Below are 15,558 nucleotides of genomic sequence, written 5' to 3' on the forward strand. Positions count from 1 at the left end.
TTGCTTGTCCTCAGTGCACAGAAATTAGATCAATCTGATACTATATATATATATATATTAGAAATGATTTGGAAAATATTTGAACACCTTGTCTTATAATATTTTATTCATCATGTTAAAATAAAACGTTCCATAATAAATTTTTTCCCCTTTTCTTTCCTTTTTTCAATGTTTCCAATTTTTTGGAAAAAACCAAAACGACTTCAGGAAAAAAACTGTTTCCCCCCCCGAATTTTTCCGGGCCTTCACATCTCTACTCTGGCGTGGCCTCGACATGAACCCACACAGCTGCTTTATACTTGAGAAGAAGAGTTGGCTTCATACCCCGCCCTTCACTACCCAAAGGAGTCTCGGAGCAGCTTCCAATCGCCTTCCCTTCCTCTCCCCACGACGGGCACCTTGTGAGGTAGGTGGGGTTGAGAGCGCTCTGAGAGAGCTGTGCCTGACCAAAGGTCACCCAGCTGGCTCCATGTGGAGGAGGAGTGGGGGAATCAAACCCAGATGATGAGAGCCTGCCGCTCTTCTTAACCCGTACCCCACGCCGGCTCACAGACTGTCAGGTCAGACTACTGACTGGTCTCTCAAAGTCAGACTCTTCTGCTCTCGCTGGCAGTGGCTCTGCAGGTACTCAAGCAGAGGTCTTTCACACTCACCTTATCCTTTGAACTGGAAATGCGGGAATTGAACTTGGGACCTTCTATACGCAAAGCAGATGCTCTGCTGCTGAGCCACAGCCACCCCGCACGGTACAACCCAGCCTAATACAGCATTGACTTAAAAAGGCTGCATATGGGGCTGACCTGCTTCTCCCTCCAGACGCTATAAGCAGCAAATACCTTAAGCAATGCCTTCCTACAGCACAGCACTTGTAGCAGCTGCACTTTCTAGAACAGTGATGGCGAACCTTTTAGAGACCGAGTGCCCAAACTGCGACCCAAAACCCACTTATTTATCGCAACGTGCCAACACGGCAATTCAACCTGAATACTGAGGTTTTAGTTTAGAAAAAAACCACTCATACATTAACTTAAGATGATCCAAACAAAGTAAGGAAAGCAATCCCAAATGCTTTCATTTACTTAAAATTATTTGGCAGAGAATTCGGCACTTTTATGATGGTCTGGGCCTGGCTGGGGCGATGGCACACGTGCCCACGGAGAGGGCTCTGAGTGCCACCTCTGGCACCCGTGCCATAGGTTCGCCACCACTGTTCTAGAAGCTAGAAAGAGTCTTCTTTGTATTTTAAAGCCCGCTGTTTTTTAACCTGTTCTCTCATTCCCATGATGATTTTCCCCTGGGAAGGGAGGCAAGGCACAATGAAGCGGCTAGTGAGTCCCACATACCATACATCTTCCCCTCATCTGACAGAATGATCTTGCGTCTCCCGCAAGGTGGGTAGATTGCCAGCGCCTCTTGGAAACTCTGTTCAATGTCAGGGCTCCAGACCCCTTCCGCATCGTTGTCCAGACCCTTCTCACCAGCATCCCCCATCTCCTGGGAGGGGCTGGCCCTCGCACTGGTCTCTATGGTGTCAGGCAGGAAGAATACCTGAAAGACAGCAAGCAGAGGACGCACCACAGTTGGCATTTGGGGATACAGAGTCGACCCCAATGAGTTGTCGAAACAAGGGCTTTGCACTTTTGAAGAAGAAGAAGAAGAGGAGGAGATTGGATTTATACCCTGCCCTTCACTACCCAAAGGTGTCTCAGAGCGGCTTACAAACTCCTTTCCCTTCCCCTCCTCACAACAGACACCCTGTGAGGTAGGTGGGGCTGAGAGAGCTCTTGACAGAAACTGCTGTTTTTTCAAGAACAGCTCTTATCAGAACTACGGCTTGCCCAAGGTCATCCAGCCAGATGCAAGTGGAGGAGTAGGGAATCAAACCCGGTTCTCCCAGATTAGAGTCCGCGCACTTAACCACTACACCAAACTGGCTCTCAGCATGATTCTTTTTTTAACCTTGTGGGAGGCAGTTCATCTGGCTACCCATACTGACGATTTCTATTGTTTTCGTGAGTGAATCCTTGGCAGGGCACGGCTGCGTCCTACAGACCTCTGCCTTCCTATGTTACTTGTTCATCAAACAGTATAAAAATCTTCTGGCTGGGTCTGGCCAAAAGCCCATCTAGTATAACATTCTCTCTGCAAGACTGGCCTAGCAAAATTCACAGCCAGAGCACAAAGGAACAAACATCCCCTGTTTGCGTAAATAAACAAAATAATTGCATGTTCACAAGTAAAAAAAAAGTTTTCCACAGGCAAGCACAGATATTACAGCCAGAATCCAAAGGACTGCAGAACCAGTTTCTATAAACCGAAGGGGGTTTTAAACTTGTTTTCCCTTTAACAGATCCACCCCCCCTTTTTTTAACCTGAGGAGACTCATAAACAGTGTGAAGAAGTACGGGTAACTGGTGAGGAGTCAGAACTTCCACACTGCTTGAGGAAGTCCCTTGAATCAGGGTGATATAAATGTATCCTAGCAACAGTCTTGTGAGGTGGGTTAGGCGTTGTGACTAGCACAAGGGGTTAGCAAGATTCATGGCTGAGCAGGGATTTGAACTCAGGCCCCTTCTACCCAGCACTTTGTTCGCTGTGAAAAATAACACACTGGCTGCCTTTGTGAGGGCCTCGGTTGGCAACTAAATTTTAACAGGGATCATATTGTCGAAGGCCCAGTGATGTTGGCTTCACCCACTCTCTCCCTTAGCTGAGAGAAAGGGGGCTCTTTAATACATCCTCCGGGCCTCCTTGTAGGAAAAGGGCCCTTTAACCTTTGCATCTCCCATGTGGCTAGCACAGGGCCCTCTCAAAACGCACTTCAGCTGCACATTCCTCTCTGCCTTTCTGGTCCTTCACAAACACACCACTGAGAAGCTGATGTGTATGAGGGAAGAACGCTGAACAGCCCTTGCTACAGCTCACATGCAGGGTGGGGAGAAGGTTCAAGAACCCCCTCCTTATGTAGCACTTGGAAAGAAAGTCAACCAAGCGTACTGTTTATTTGAAACGTTTATATCCTGCCGCTCAATAACTTATCTCCAAGGCGGTTTGCACAATGTTAAAGCGACAAAAACAGAACAGTCACAAAGAAACAGCTACAAGCAATGTTCCCTCTAAGCTGAGTTAGTGCGAGCTAGCTCACAACTTTTTAGCCTCTGGTTCACACATTTTTGCCTTTGCTCAGGAAGGGATGGCTCCAGAGCAAACTGATTTATGCAGCAGCCAAACTGCTCGCTCACAACTTTCATGCCAGTCGCTCACAAAGTAGAACTTTTGCTCACAGGACTCCACAGCTTAGAGGGAGCTCTGGCTACAAGACCATGAAAACAATGGCCAGATTAACAGAAAGCCACAGGGCTGATTAAACAGATGTTTCTTAACTGCCTTCCAAAAAACTGCCCAACCGGGAGCCAAACAGGCTTCCTGGAGGAGGGCACTGCGCAGTCTTGACACCACCACCAAGGAGACCCTGTCGTGCATTTCCACCTGACAGAAAGGTGAAACCAGCACTGTGAATTTGTGCCTAGATGCTAATATATTTATGAAGCTTTTAGAAAGTTCATGAAACTAATATCTAACAAAGAACAGTTCCACCACTTTCACCCAAGCAAGACCATCACCAAGGAAAGATCAACCTGGTCCAGTTATATATAAATCCCACCCAACTGATCATTCTCCTTTACCTTTCCTCTCAACCCCACTTTTTGTATGCCTTAGACTGTAGGACTGAGGGCAATCTTTAGAATCACCAACCTCTGGACAGGGAGGATGCCAGCCTCCAGGCAGGACCTGGGGAATCCCCTGGAATTACAAATCATCTCCAGACTACACAGATCAGTTCCCCTGGAGAAAATGGATGCTCTTAGGAGGTTGGACTCCATGTCATTGTACCCCACTGAGGTCCCTGTCCTCCACAGGCTCCATCCCCCAAACTCCAGGAGTTCCCCAACCTGGACCTGGCAAACCTACAGCCTCTCATCCCCCACCAGTGGCCAGGGAGGACCTAGCAACCTCAGCAGGAACCGAATTTCTCCCTGAAGTTCCACTGATCTCCAGACTATCTAGAGATTAGTTCCCTTAGAGAAAATGGCAGCTTTGGAGAGAGGACGCTATATGACCTTGCATCCCAGCTGAGCTCTCTCACCTCCCTAAACTTCACCCTCCTTGGAAACCACCTCCAGGAGTATCCCAAGCCAGCACAGTCCTGTGTCTTTCTTGACTGACCTATGCCACTTTGTGAGACAACGACCAGGAAAATGGGATTTAAAAAACAATGGGGGTAGCCACCGAAGATGGAAGGTGCCTCAGATAGCAACTGAGTAGCTTTTCTCTCTAATAAATGGAAACTTCTGAGAACTTGTCAAAGGCAACTTCATGTAGAATGATTTATTAGGTCGGGTTGCCAGCTCCAGGTTGGGATTGGGAAACACCTGGAGATTTGGGGCTGGAGCCTGAGAAAGGCAGGGTTTGAGGGAGGGACATCAATGGGGTATAACACCACAGAGTCCCCCCTCCAAAGCGGCCATTTTCTCCAGGTGAGCTGATCTGTCGCCTGGAGATCCGTTGTAATTCCTGCAGATCTCCAGCCACTACCTGGAGGCTGGCAACCCTATTTTATTAGCCTAGTCCAGCTGTTACTGGGAAGCGTATGATGGTGGCCCCACTGTGGTGGGGTCCTCAGTATCAACAAACTATGCTGGGGTCAAAAGCTCCTGAACGCACTAGGCCAGTGATGGCGAACCTTTTAGAGACCGAGTGCCCAAACTGCGACCCAAAACCCACTTATTTATCGCAAAGTGCCAACACGGCAATTTAACCTGACTACTGAGGTTTTACTTTAGAAAAAACAACTCAAACATTAACTTAATATGATCTTTCATTTACTTAAAATTATTTGACAGAGAATTCAACACTTTAATGATGGTCTGGGCCTGGCTGGGGCGACGGCATGCGTGCCCACAGAGAGGGCTCTGAGTGCCACCTCTGGCACCCGTGCCATAGGTTCGCCACCACTGCACTAGGCCTTACAGGCCTCCTTTCAGCTACTCCTGGAGTAGGCCAAATACAGTCACAAGTGTATAACAACTGAAGGGGAGGGGCAGGGTTGAAACAGAGTTTTGTGAAGAACAAAAAGCTGTTTTTGGAATGGGCGCACACTAATTAAGTCTCTTCCAGAGAAACCAGATTTTTTTGGGGGGGGGGGAGAAGAGCAGGTGAGACTCTCTCCCTTTCCCCTTCACTGCTCCCTGACAAGCCAAACTCAGCTGAATGTCTGGTTACTCCAGTTCAAATAAGGGGGGGAGGGGAGGCCGTGCAGAAGCTAGACAAAGAAACCGTCCAGCATGGATTACATCTCCTGTTCAAGACAGGAAGGAGGTTGGTTTTTTAATCTGTGATCAGATTTCTCTCCCGCCTCCTCCAGAATACTAGGCCTTCGCTTCCCTCTCCTGTTCCCCTGCAGGTCTCCCAACAGCTGCGAACTTTCCAGACAGATAAAACGTTTTATGAAGCAAAGCTTCTCTAGCATAAGATTGATCATAACCACCAACTTCCTCAGCACTGGGCCAAGGACATTGCACTTACAGAAGTTAACTGAATTCTTTCCCCCTGGCTTTCTTCTTCATTGGTTATCGACTTTAAGTGCCCTGACGAGGTTATTTTGAAAACTGCTCTTTATAAAATCCACAAAGCCTTTCATGAAGTCTCTGTGTCCTAGGGGTTTTTTCACATTTCATCTGCTGCAATTCCAAAAACCGCTCACATATATGTTAGAAATTATTACGTCTTCCCCACCTTTTCCTTAAGGAATTCAGGGTGGCATACATGGTTCACCTCATTCCCTTTATTCTCACAACAACCTTGTGAGGTAGGTTACGTTGAGTGTGTGGGAAAGACTAGCCCAAGGGCATCCAGTAAGCTTCCATGAATGAGGCATTTGAACCCAGGACTCCCTACATCTCTAATCTGACAGCCAAACCATTAACAGAATGATTTGGAGCAAAAGCAGTAGAGTTTTTTCAGCCCTTATTTTGCCAAAGGAAACTCAAAGTTATCTGGTAAGCATTTTTATCAGTGATAGCATGTAAGACATGAAGGGTTTGTGGTTTGGAAGAAAAACTTTCTAAGCCGTGATAATGATCAGACCTAATTTATAAAACCATCCGATGGGTTTTGCCACAGAAATCAGGCACATTCCATTTCATGATCTAAATCAATTCTAGCATCTCACTTTGACCATGTTGTACTGGCATCTCTGTACACCAAAACCCTGAAACAATGACAGGAGAGAGGAGATCAGATACCCCATATTACAAAGTAGAGGAAAGATGATTAGATGAAAATGCTACTGAGCAGGGCTCTTTTTATAGAAAAAGCCCAGCAGGAACTCATTAGCATAATAGGCCACACCCAACAGCAGGAACTCATTAGCATATTGGGCCACACCCCTGACAGCACAGCTCATTAGCACATTAGGCCGCACCCCCACGTTACCAGAAGTGTGGTTATCCAGCCACACTCACCTTTTGCTTGTTATTCTGTTTACCTTGTTTGTTGTCAAAACCCAGGGCTTTTTTGTAGCAGGAACTCCTTTGCATGTTAGGCCACACACCCCTAATGTAGCCAATCCTAATGGGTTTCTGCTGTTGGGTGTGGCCTATTATGCTAATGAGTTCCTGCTGGGCGTGGCCAACTTGGGAGCCAGCTGGAACTCCGTTCCTGCCCAAAAATAGCCCTGCTACTGAGAATGTTAAGAACTGGTATTTATGTTCATTTTATTATTACTGGAGCCATATGCATTTTTTTTGTCAATACGTGCTCCCAAAACACTGTAACATGGCCTTGTAAACAGCCACTTGCCTAGTCACCTTCAGCAAGAAAACAATAATCTCCAGGGAACCAAGCCAAACAAACAAGCAAACATGAAAATGGAGATCAAGTAACAAGTCTACCATATACTGGAACTCCCTGTCCTTTGAGCTACTGATGTCTCCCAAATGATTTTAATGGGCATGCTGTCTAATAAACAATGAAGGTTGACTCTTCAGTGGACTTATTTACTATATGAACTAATCTATATATCTAATAGTGAAGTGCCCCCGTCTGTGCGGATATCTATATCTGCACTTGGGGGGCACTTGGGGGGCAGGGAGTTCCTGAAGGACCTGCAAAATTTAATTTTCAGGAGGGGGGGGGGAATCAAAGGTAGGTAGATTTACATTTGGTTTTTAACTCTAAAAAGCGAGACATGCTGTAGGGCCTCTTGCTGCAGACACCAGTCCAAATCTGAAATCCCACAAGCTGTAGTGTCTTGATTTGCTTCTCATACTCCTTTCATTTTTATTTTGTAAAAGTCAAGAACTATAGGGGGATGTTAAAGAAGAGCCATCCTGCTCTACTTTCCGAAAAAGCAGTTAAGGGCCCCAGCTTCATCCTGTAATTTGAGCAATTCATGCATGCATGTGAAAGGTCATGTTTGTTTTTGGAACAAGTCACATCAAGGCCTTGTGCAAATGGAGGCTCTTGCAGCCAAGTGTCTCTCCTCCTTTCTCTGGCTCATACACACACCCCTTCCTTCCAGCTCTCTCTTGCCTGCAGATAACACAGACGGGAAGGACCAGAACACCAGAGCAAGTTCGCAAGAGTTTAACTCCCGCAATGGCTGCTCACCCAATCCCATCCGCTATTCAATCACAGCTCCGCACACGCACTTAATACGGAAAGGCTTTTGCCATTTCCAGGAGGGGAGGGGGGCTCCTGAAGTTTCCTTTCCCAGAAAGCTAGCTTTTATCAAGATTTTTTTTTTTTTTAGTTTTTGGACTTATAAATGTAATAAAGGACCAGTGATGGAAGGAGGGGGAAGAGAAATAAACCTAATAGATCAGATATGTTCTACGTTTGCCAGATGGTTCTTATTTAAGACTCTGAGTCTCCATACCAGAACAGTTGCCACCAAGTGGTTGCAGCAAAAGGGCTCCAGTTGTGGTGTGCCCCTCCCAAGAAGACACAACAGGCGAAGTTTCTTCTCAGTAACGGGCGCAGAGAACCAACGTTTCCAAACGTCTCACTGGAGCTTTGCCTAAACCGGGCCTGTGCAGTTCTAGGTGCTCCGACCTGGTATTGTACAAACCCTTCCTTTGTTGTTTCTGGTTAACACCGTGGCGATTTCCGAGCAATGCTTATCCGTACGCATCTATACGTAAAACCGGCTTTGGGGGAGGGGGCCTGCTCGCCTGTGCCTTCTGCGTACTTACTCAGAAGTAAGCCCCACTGCGAAAAGGGGCCTCCAAGTCCACCTAGAAAGTGCAGAAAGGGAGGCCGATGGCGGAGAGGAGAGGGGGAAAGCAGGCAGGCCCAACGAAAGAGAGAGCGCCCATCCGACCCGGGGCTGATGGAAGAAAGTTCAGCGCACGCAACTTCGCAGTAAGCCAGCAAACTTCTCCACCTCGGGAAAGGTGAAACGGTGGGCAAACCCACCCGCCCCGTCCTCCATGGAAACTCCCTAACGCGCCAAGGCACACGGATAAGCTTTGCTGGGAAATGTCGCCAAATCGCCCTTGCCAACGCGGTGGCTCGCAGGCTCCATGGGAAGCCGCTCTTGCTATAACAGGCAAAGGGTTAGCAGTCCGTTTTCGCTTCCCAAGACAAAAGTCCCGAGCCGAGCCCTTTAAAAGGTGCGACACCCCCGGCCTTCGCTTTGCATACGTTAAGAACAGAAACACGCATAGCCGTTGACCATTCACGTGCAAAGCCAGCCGTGAGAAATCAACCCCCGCCCCTTAGTTTGGAAAGGTCTTTGCAACGCGCACCTTCAAAGATAAGATCGAGAAAAATCCTTCAGGCGTCGGACTTTTGATTTTAAAAATCCCTGCGGCCGACACACGCCCCCTCCCATCGGCCACCCCCTTTTAAAAGCAACACTTTATCCAGTTATCTAAACTTTCCCACGAGGGGAAGGGGGGGGGGGGATAAGTTAGCAAAAGGTCTCTCCTCCTCTGCCTCCAAATCCAGTCGAACCACAGTTCCCTCGCTAGGCGCACATTTTTAACGGAAATCTTTCCTTCCAGAACTTGCTCCCAAAGGAAGTTGCGATGCAGCAGAAACCAAACGGGATAAGGAAAAAAAGAAACAAAAACGGATACTTACCTACAGAAGATACCCCAAGCGCTTAGCTTTGATTGGATGGATGGAGGAGAAACTTTCTCTGAACTTTGCTTTCTTTAAATAAATAATAAAAAAAAAAAGTGGAGGAGGGGAAGCCGGGGGAGAAAGGGAAAAGACCGAAAGTTTCGTTCCCTCACCTTTAGGGTTAATTTGGGCTTATCCAAGGAGATCCTGCCCGCTCCTTGGGGTCGGAATGGGAAGGGCTGGAGAATTGGAACGTGCTGCTGTGAGCGAAGCGGCAACAGGCCTGCGTGGTATTTTGGAAAGGTGACAGTTTTTCTCAGGAATCTCTGGAATGAGGCAGAGGAATTAAATTAGGCAGCAGTGAGTCAGTTTCAGGGGAGGAGGCGGAGGGAAGAGGCGGAGCCCAGGGAGCCGAGGGGAGGAGCTTGGAGCACACAGGCTGCCCCGGCAGGAAAAGGTTATCCAGGAAAGGAAGCCCGAGAGAGGAGAAACTGGAAACCTTGGAGGGGTTGCCTAGCGGGGCGCCTGGAGGCAGAAATCAATCTCACTGAGCTCAGATCGCTTACTTCCAAGTAAACCGGGGCTGCCCCTGATAAATAAGTACCTTTGCGAAGTTCAGCTAATGCTGGGTTCCTTCAGAGGCCTCCAATGTTATACCCAGATGGAAGTAAACGAAACAATGGCGCATTGAGAGAGACAGTTTGGTGTGGGGTGGTTAAGTGCGAGGACTCTAATCTGGGAGACCCGGGTTTGATTCCCCACTCCTCCACTTGCACCTGCTGATGTGGCCTTGGGTCAGTCACAAGCTCTGGCACAGCTGTCCTTGAAAAAGAGCAGTTTGTGTCAGAGCTCTCTCAGCCCCACCCACCTCGCAGGGTGTCTGTTGTGGGGAGGGGAAGGGAAAGGAGTTTGTAAGCTGCTCTGAGACTCCAAGTGAAGGGCGGGATATAAATCCAATCTCCTCTTCTTCATTTAGGCATTGGGCTTCCATTATTTCCAATGGGCCTTCAAGTCCCTCCCTTTGTTTCCAATGGGCAGTCCTGTTCTTCCTTTTACTACATCCCCGAGTGTGGGGTGCTCAGATGAGCGAAGGCAGGCCAGGCTGCTACTGGGCCACCCTGAGCAAAGGAAGAAAGCATTCAGGAGGGGATTTCTTCTGAAAAGGGGGACGGGGTGGTCATGACAGGGGAAAGTGCAGTGAATCAGTGAAAAGGAATACTATTCGTTTTAGGCCAGGCTGGCTGCCACGTTTTGTTTCGATTGAATGTCTTGCTGCAAAATGTGTGGAACTGACTGGTTCAGGCAGGAATTCTTTTGAAGGGGACAGAGTGGTAGTAAAAAGGGGAGACAGAAAAATAGAATTGTTCAACAGGGCCCTTTTAATAAAAGGAATCAGATTGTAGCTTTGATGTCTGAAAAAAATGAGACCGTTCTCCCTCCTTGAATTGCTTATTGGATGGATTACCCTGCTCTTATCTCATTGGTCTCTGATCTTGTAATCCAGCTGTATTGCAGTTTGTTTTATCTCTTATAGCTGTCTTTGTTGCATTGTTTTCTACTTCTGTCATCTGCTCTGAGTCTCCGTGGGACAGGCAGAGTAGAAATGAAGTGAATAAATGATTTTTAAAAATTCCAGGAGGGAAAGCTGTGTCAGTCTGTGGAAGCCAAAACAGCAGCATTGTGTCACCAGCATGCTTATTATGTTTTTTGTGAGCTGGTGCCCCAAAGACTCTTGGTTACCCTAAATAATTAAAAGAGCCCCAATAATCCTTCCTTGAGGTGACTGTCTTGTGCATTTTTCACTGGTCTGGGCCTGGTCTTCTTATAGTCAGATCTTGTTCTGGGACAGTAATCGGCTGCTGCCGTGCATTGGATATGACTGGGTCATTCCATCACTCCAAATGCAGAGAGCTGGCAAAATTACACACGGATGGAGTGGGCCTGTTGTGTCTCTGCATGAGTAACAGCTTTGAGCTTGCCTCCTCCCAATCAGGAGCCATGTTCCCAGTGATGAGTCACACAGAAAGACAGGGTGTGGGCTCCTCTGAAGTATCTTTACTCTTATTTGTACATGATTTTGGGCAGGGCTTTGTTTGTAGAAAAAGCCCAGCAGGAACTCATTAGCATAACAGGCCACACCCAACAGCTGAAACTCATTAGCATATTAGGCCACACCCTGCCACCACAGCTCATTAGCATATTAGGCCGCAGCCCTGTGTTGCCAAAAGTGTCGTCATCCAGCCACACCCACCTTTTGCTCCTTATTCTGTTTACCTTGTTTGTTGTCAAAACCCAGGGCCTTTTTTTGTAGCAGGGACTCCTTTGCATGTTAGGCCACACACCCCTACTGTAGCCAATCCTAATGAGTTTCTGCTGTTGGGTGTGGCCTATTATGCTAATGAGTTCCTGCTGGCTGTGGCCAACGCAGGAGCCAGCCGGAACTCCATTCCTGTGCATCCCTGCCCAAAAATAGCCCTGATTTTGGGCAATGAGAGTAATACGGACCACTGATTTTAATTCAGAAAACTGCCACTAGACCACTTCCATTTACGGAACCCTGGTATTTATGGATTGGCTCCTAAAAGTCCCACCACCTTTTCTTCTGGTAGGGAAAGCCAGTAGAGAAAGACATCTCGTAGTGCAGAGGTGCCTAACCTTTTTGAGCCTACAGGCACGTTTGGAATTCTGACATTGGCAGGGTGGGTGCAGCAACAAAACGGCTGCTGCTGGAAGCAAAGCCAGCCACAATAATCATTAATAATTATCATAGGGCATTGGGTGTAGTATAGCCAAGAGATCCAAAGATTGTCTGGCAGCCTTAAGTGCTAGCTCTTTGGTGGCGAGCTAGACTTATTTTTTGGGCTGAGAGAGCTCTGAAAGAGCTGTGACTGACCCAAGGTCACCCAGCTGGCTTCATGGTGAGGAGTGGGGAATCGAATTCAGTTCTCCAGATGAGACTCCACCGCTCTTAATCACTACACCACAGCTAGTAACACATATAGGTCCTTGTGCTGTGGTGGCAGCAGTTGCCAAAGCAACATTTTAAAAAATCTGCACAGCCAAATCAGAAGTCTTGCAGGGCAAAAACCTGGCTGGTCCCACCCACTTCCTAAAAACTATTGGTGGGCACCAGAAAAGGTGTTGGACAATAGTACCAGGGCTATTTTTGGGCAGGAACACACAGGAACGGAGTTCTGGCTGGTTTCCAAGTTGGCCACGCCCAGCAGGAACTCATTAGCATAATAGGCCACACCCAACAGCAGAAACTCATTAAGATTGGCTACATTAGGGGTGTGTGGCCTAACATGCAAAGGAGTTCCTGCTACAAAAAAGCCCTGGGTTTGGACAACAAACAAAGTAAACAGAATAAGAAGCAAAAGGTGGGTGTGGCTGGATGAGCACACTTCTGGTAACATAGGGGTGTGTCCTAATATGCAAATGAGCTGTGCTATCAGTGGTGTGGCCTAATATGCTAATAAGTTCCTGCTGTTGGGTGTGGCCTATTATGCTAATGAGTTCCTGCTGGGCTTTTTCTACAAAAAAAGCCCTGGACACCACGATGGGCCACCCCTGCAGTAGTGGATTAAAGACTGCTGTGAGAACTTTTTTCTCCGTTGAAGGAAGACTTGGCATAAGGAAGTTATAGATCCAGCTTGGTGTAAGGAGGCTGACACAGGTCCTCAGCAAAGTAAGGTGCCGAAGAAGTTTCCAGTTCTCATTATTTGAGACAATAAAACACAAGTGATCAGTAACATTATACGACTGATAAATATTATCAGTAAAGGAACCCAAACCCAGCAACGTTAAAATACTTTGCAAAGACCCGTAAGAAAACCCAGTAACAAAAGGGCCTTTTTAAAAAACAGCACATTTGTTTTCAGCATACAAGGAATTTCACATAGATTATTTTAGTCATCCTTCCAGCAGCCCTGAGAGGTAGGGCAGCATGATTTATTAACCCACTTTTTAGTCTTGCTTCCCCCTGCCTCGCTTTTAGAGTAGCCAGCAGACCTGAAGAAAAAGTTCCTTCTCTTTAAGAGAAGCTTAATGATATGGAAATGGGCAGCTGAAACTTTTAATGGCCTGGAGGCAAATAACATCCCCTGGTAAATAATATCCCAGTTTAAGAGCCAGTTCGGTGTAGTGGTTAAGAACACGGACTCTAATCTGCGAGAACCAGGTTTAAGAACATAAGAGAAGCCAGTGTTGGATTCAGGCCAATGGCCCATCCAGCTCAACACTCTGTCACATAGTGGCCAAAAATACCAGGTGCCATCAGGAGGTCCAGCAGTGGGGCCAGGACACTAGAAGCCCTCCCACTGTTTGATTCCCCACTCCTCCACGTGCAGCTGCTGGTGTGACCTTGGGTCAGTCACAAGTTCTCTCAGAGCTGTTCTCTTTTTTTTGACTTTTATATGTATACATTATATATATAATTTTATATACATACATACACCTTTATTGGCACATATATATTTAAATTATTTTAAAAATATATTTAAACTATATTTAAATGTAAATTATATATATATATTTAAATAAATTTTATTGGCAATTTCATAAAGTGATCAAGAAATCCAACAGGAAAGTCGACATACAAGCAAAGCAATTACCAACATTAACATCAAGCAACAACGGTAAAAGAGCTGAGTAGTTGTAGTACAATGTGAGTATCAGTTGTACAATAATAATTGATATTTAGCATTGCTAAGAGATTCCCAATCAAACTTGTCTATATTTATTTTGTCCAGTAAAGGATACCAAGCATGGAGTGGGCTGTTCTCTTAAGGGCGGTTCTTGAGAGAGCTCTCAGCCCCACCTACCTCACAGATGTCTGTTGTGGGGAGGGGAAGGGAAAGGAGATTGTAAACTGCTCTTGAGTCTCCTTCTGGTAGTGAAGGGCGGGGTATAAATCCAGTCTCTTCTCTATGTCTTCTAAACTTGTGTTAAAGGGACAAGACATTTTTTCTCCAGGTCTGTTGGCAACCCTCTCAGAGAAGCTGATATGGTTAGAGATCTTGTGTAGTGTGGTGAGCTGTGGAGCAGGAGATCCTTGGTTAGAATCCACTCTCTTTTAGTCTTCCCCCATCTCCAATGTGGGGATGCTGACCCCCAGTGTAAAGATTACAAGGATTAGAATAAAGGGATGTATATGAAATGCTTTGAGGATCTGGGAGTACTATGCAAACGCCAGTAGGATTCTTGTTGTTCCTTCCTCTGTTTCTCTAATATTTACTTGCAGACATTAAGCCAATTCTGCCTGTGGCTTGGTTGCAGTCAATGTTCCCTCTAAACTTTGGAGTCTTGTGAGCAAAAATTCTACTTTGTGAGCTACTGGCATTACAGTTGTGAGCGAGCAATTTGGCTACTGCATAAATTAGTTTGCTCTGGAGCCATCCTTCCTGAGCTAAGACAAAAAATGTGTGAACCACAGGCTAAAAAACTGTGAGCTAGCTCACACTAACTCAGCTTAGAGGGAACACTGGTTGCAGTACAAAAATCTTGAACTGGCATCCTGAGCCACAGTTATCTTGACCTGAAATTGGAGGCAGGATTCCAGATGGTGCTTTTCGCTGTGCTGATTCCTCACCTGCTGCTACAGTTCAACAATCATAACCACCTAGCAGAGTTTTTCACTGTTGCAGCCATACATAAACGCTTTATTGTTAGATTGGGTAAGAGTAGGATTTACCTGCCCTCAAAGGAGCCCCTGTGTCTCTGCCTCCTTCCAGCCCGGGTCAGTGACTCATGCAGAGTTGGAACAGCCAGTAAGTATCCTCTGACACTGGATAATTCTGTATCAGGAATGATTTGATGATGCACTCAATACAGAGATGGAGCAGAATCAATCTGTTCATAGCAGAAGCTGACTGGAAGGTAGGAAGTCCAGAACAGTAACTCATACAGAGTTACGGACATGCAACCTCCTTTGTGTCTGAGGACTCTGAGTGCCAAGGACTTTTGTACTTCTGATGACACCCTGGCAGTTCTATTTTGGCATATTCTTTGGGAATTGGAGCATTTTATGTGCCTTTTCATTGTCCCTGCTCCTTCATGAACCCGCCCAATATCTATGGTCATCTTTGGAGGTCCAAGTTTAGGTGCCTCCACCGTCTGAAGTTAGGGGGATTCGTCTGTCCCCTTCTGTTGCTATCTTCCACCAGTGGGAGAAGACTTTTTTTTGTTTCGTTTGGCATTTCCTCAGTGATCCTTCCTTCCTCACCAGTGTTTTAATTGTTGTTTTTATGTCTGTGTATATATTTTAACTTTGTTTGCAATTTGTTTTAATGATGAGGGTTGGGGGGCGATTTTAATAGATTTAAAATGTGATTTTATCATGTATCTTTTAAATCTCTGGCCGCCTTGGTGGCCCTTGAGCGGGCAGAAAGACAGGATATCCTTTTTGTAAATAAATAAAAATGTAGAGGA

The 15,558-nt window shown here is 46.5% G+C and overlaps 1 protein-coding gene across 6 annotated transcripts in view; it reads right to left on the minus strand.

Moving 5' to 3' along the window:
• The window catches only part of TEAD2 (TEA domain transcription factor 2), a 27,352-nt gene extending 17,880 nt beyond the window's left edge, over window positions 1–9,472 (minus strand). For 3 of the 6 annotated variants that reach the window (XM_015418567.1, XM_015418568.1, XM_015418563.1), the window contains exons 1-2: window positions 9,303–9,472; window positions 1,344–1,548 (exon numbers count right to left, since the gene is read on the minus strand). In XM_015418567.1, coding sequence (XP_015274053.1) covers window positions 1,344–1,491 — 148 coding nt within the window. In that variant the 5' untranslated portion in view covers window positions 1,492–1,548; window positions 9,303–9,472. Of the gene's footprint in view, window positions 1–1,343; window positions 1,549–8,255; window positions 8,328–9,147; window positions 9,220–9,302 lie in introns of those variants that run through there. The other 3 variants (XM_015418564.1, XM_015418566.1, XM_015418565.1) reach the window with 3 other exon arrangements.
• Window positions 9,473–15,558: the final 6,086 nt, after the last annotated feature.

Source organism: Gekko japonicus, unplaced genomic scaffold (genome assembly GCF_001447785.1).
Source record: "Gekko japonicus isolate JY-2015 unplaced genomic scaffold, Gekko_japonicus_V1.1 scaffold299, whole genome shotgun sequence".
Taxonomy (NCBI): domain Eukaryota; kingdom Metazoa; phylum Chordata; class Lepidosauria; order Squamata; family Gekkonidae; genus Gekko; species Gekko japonicus.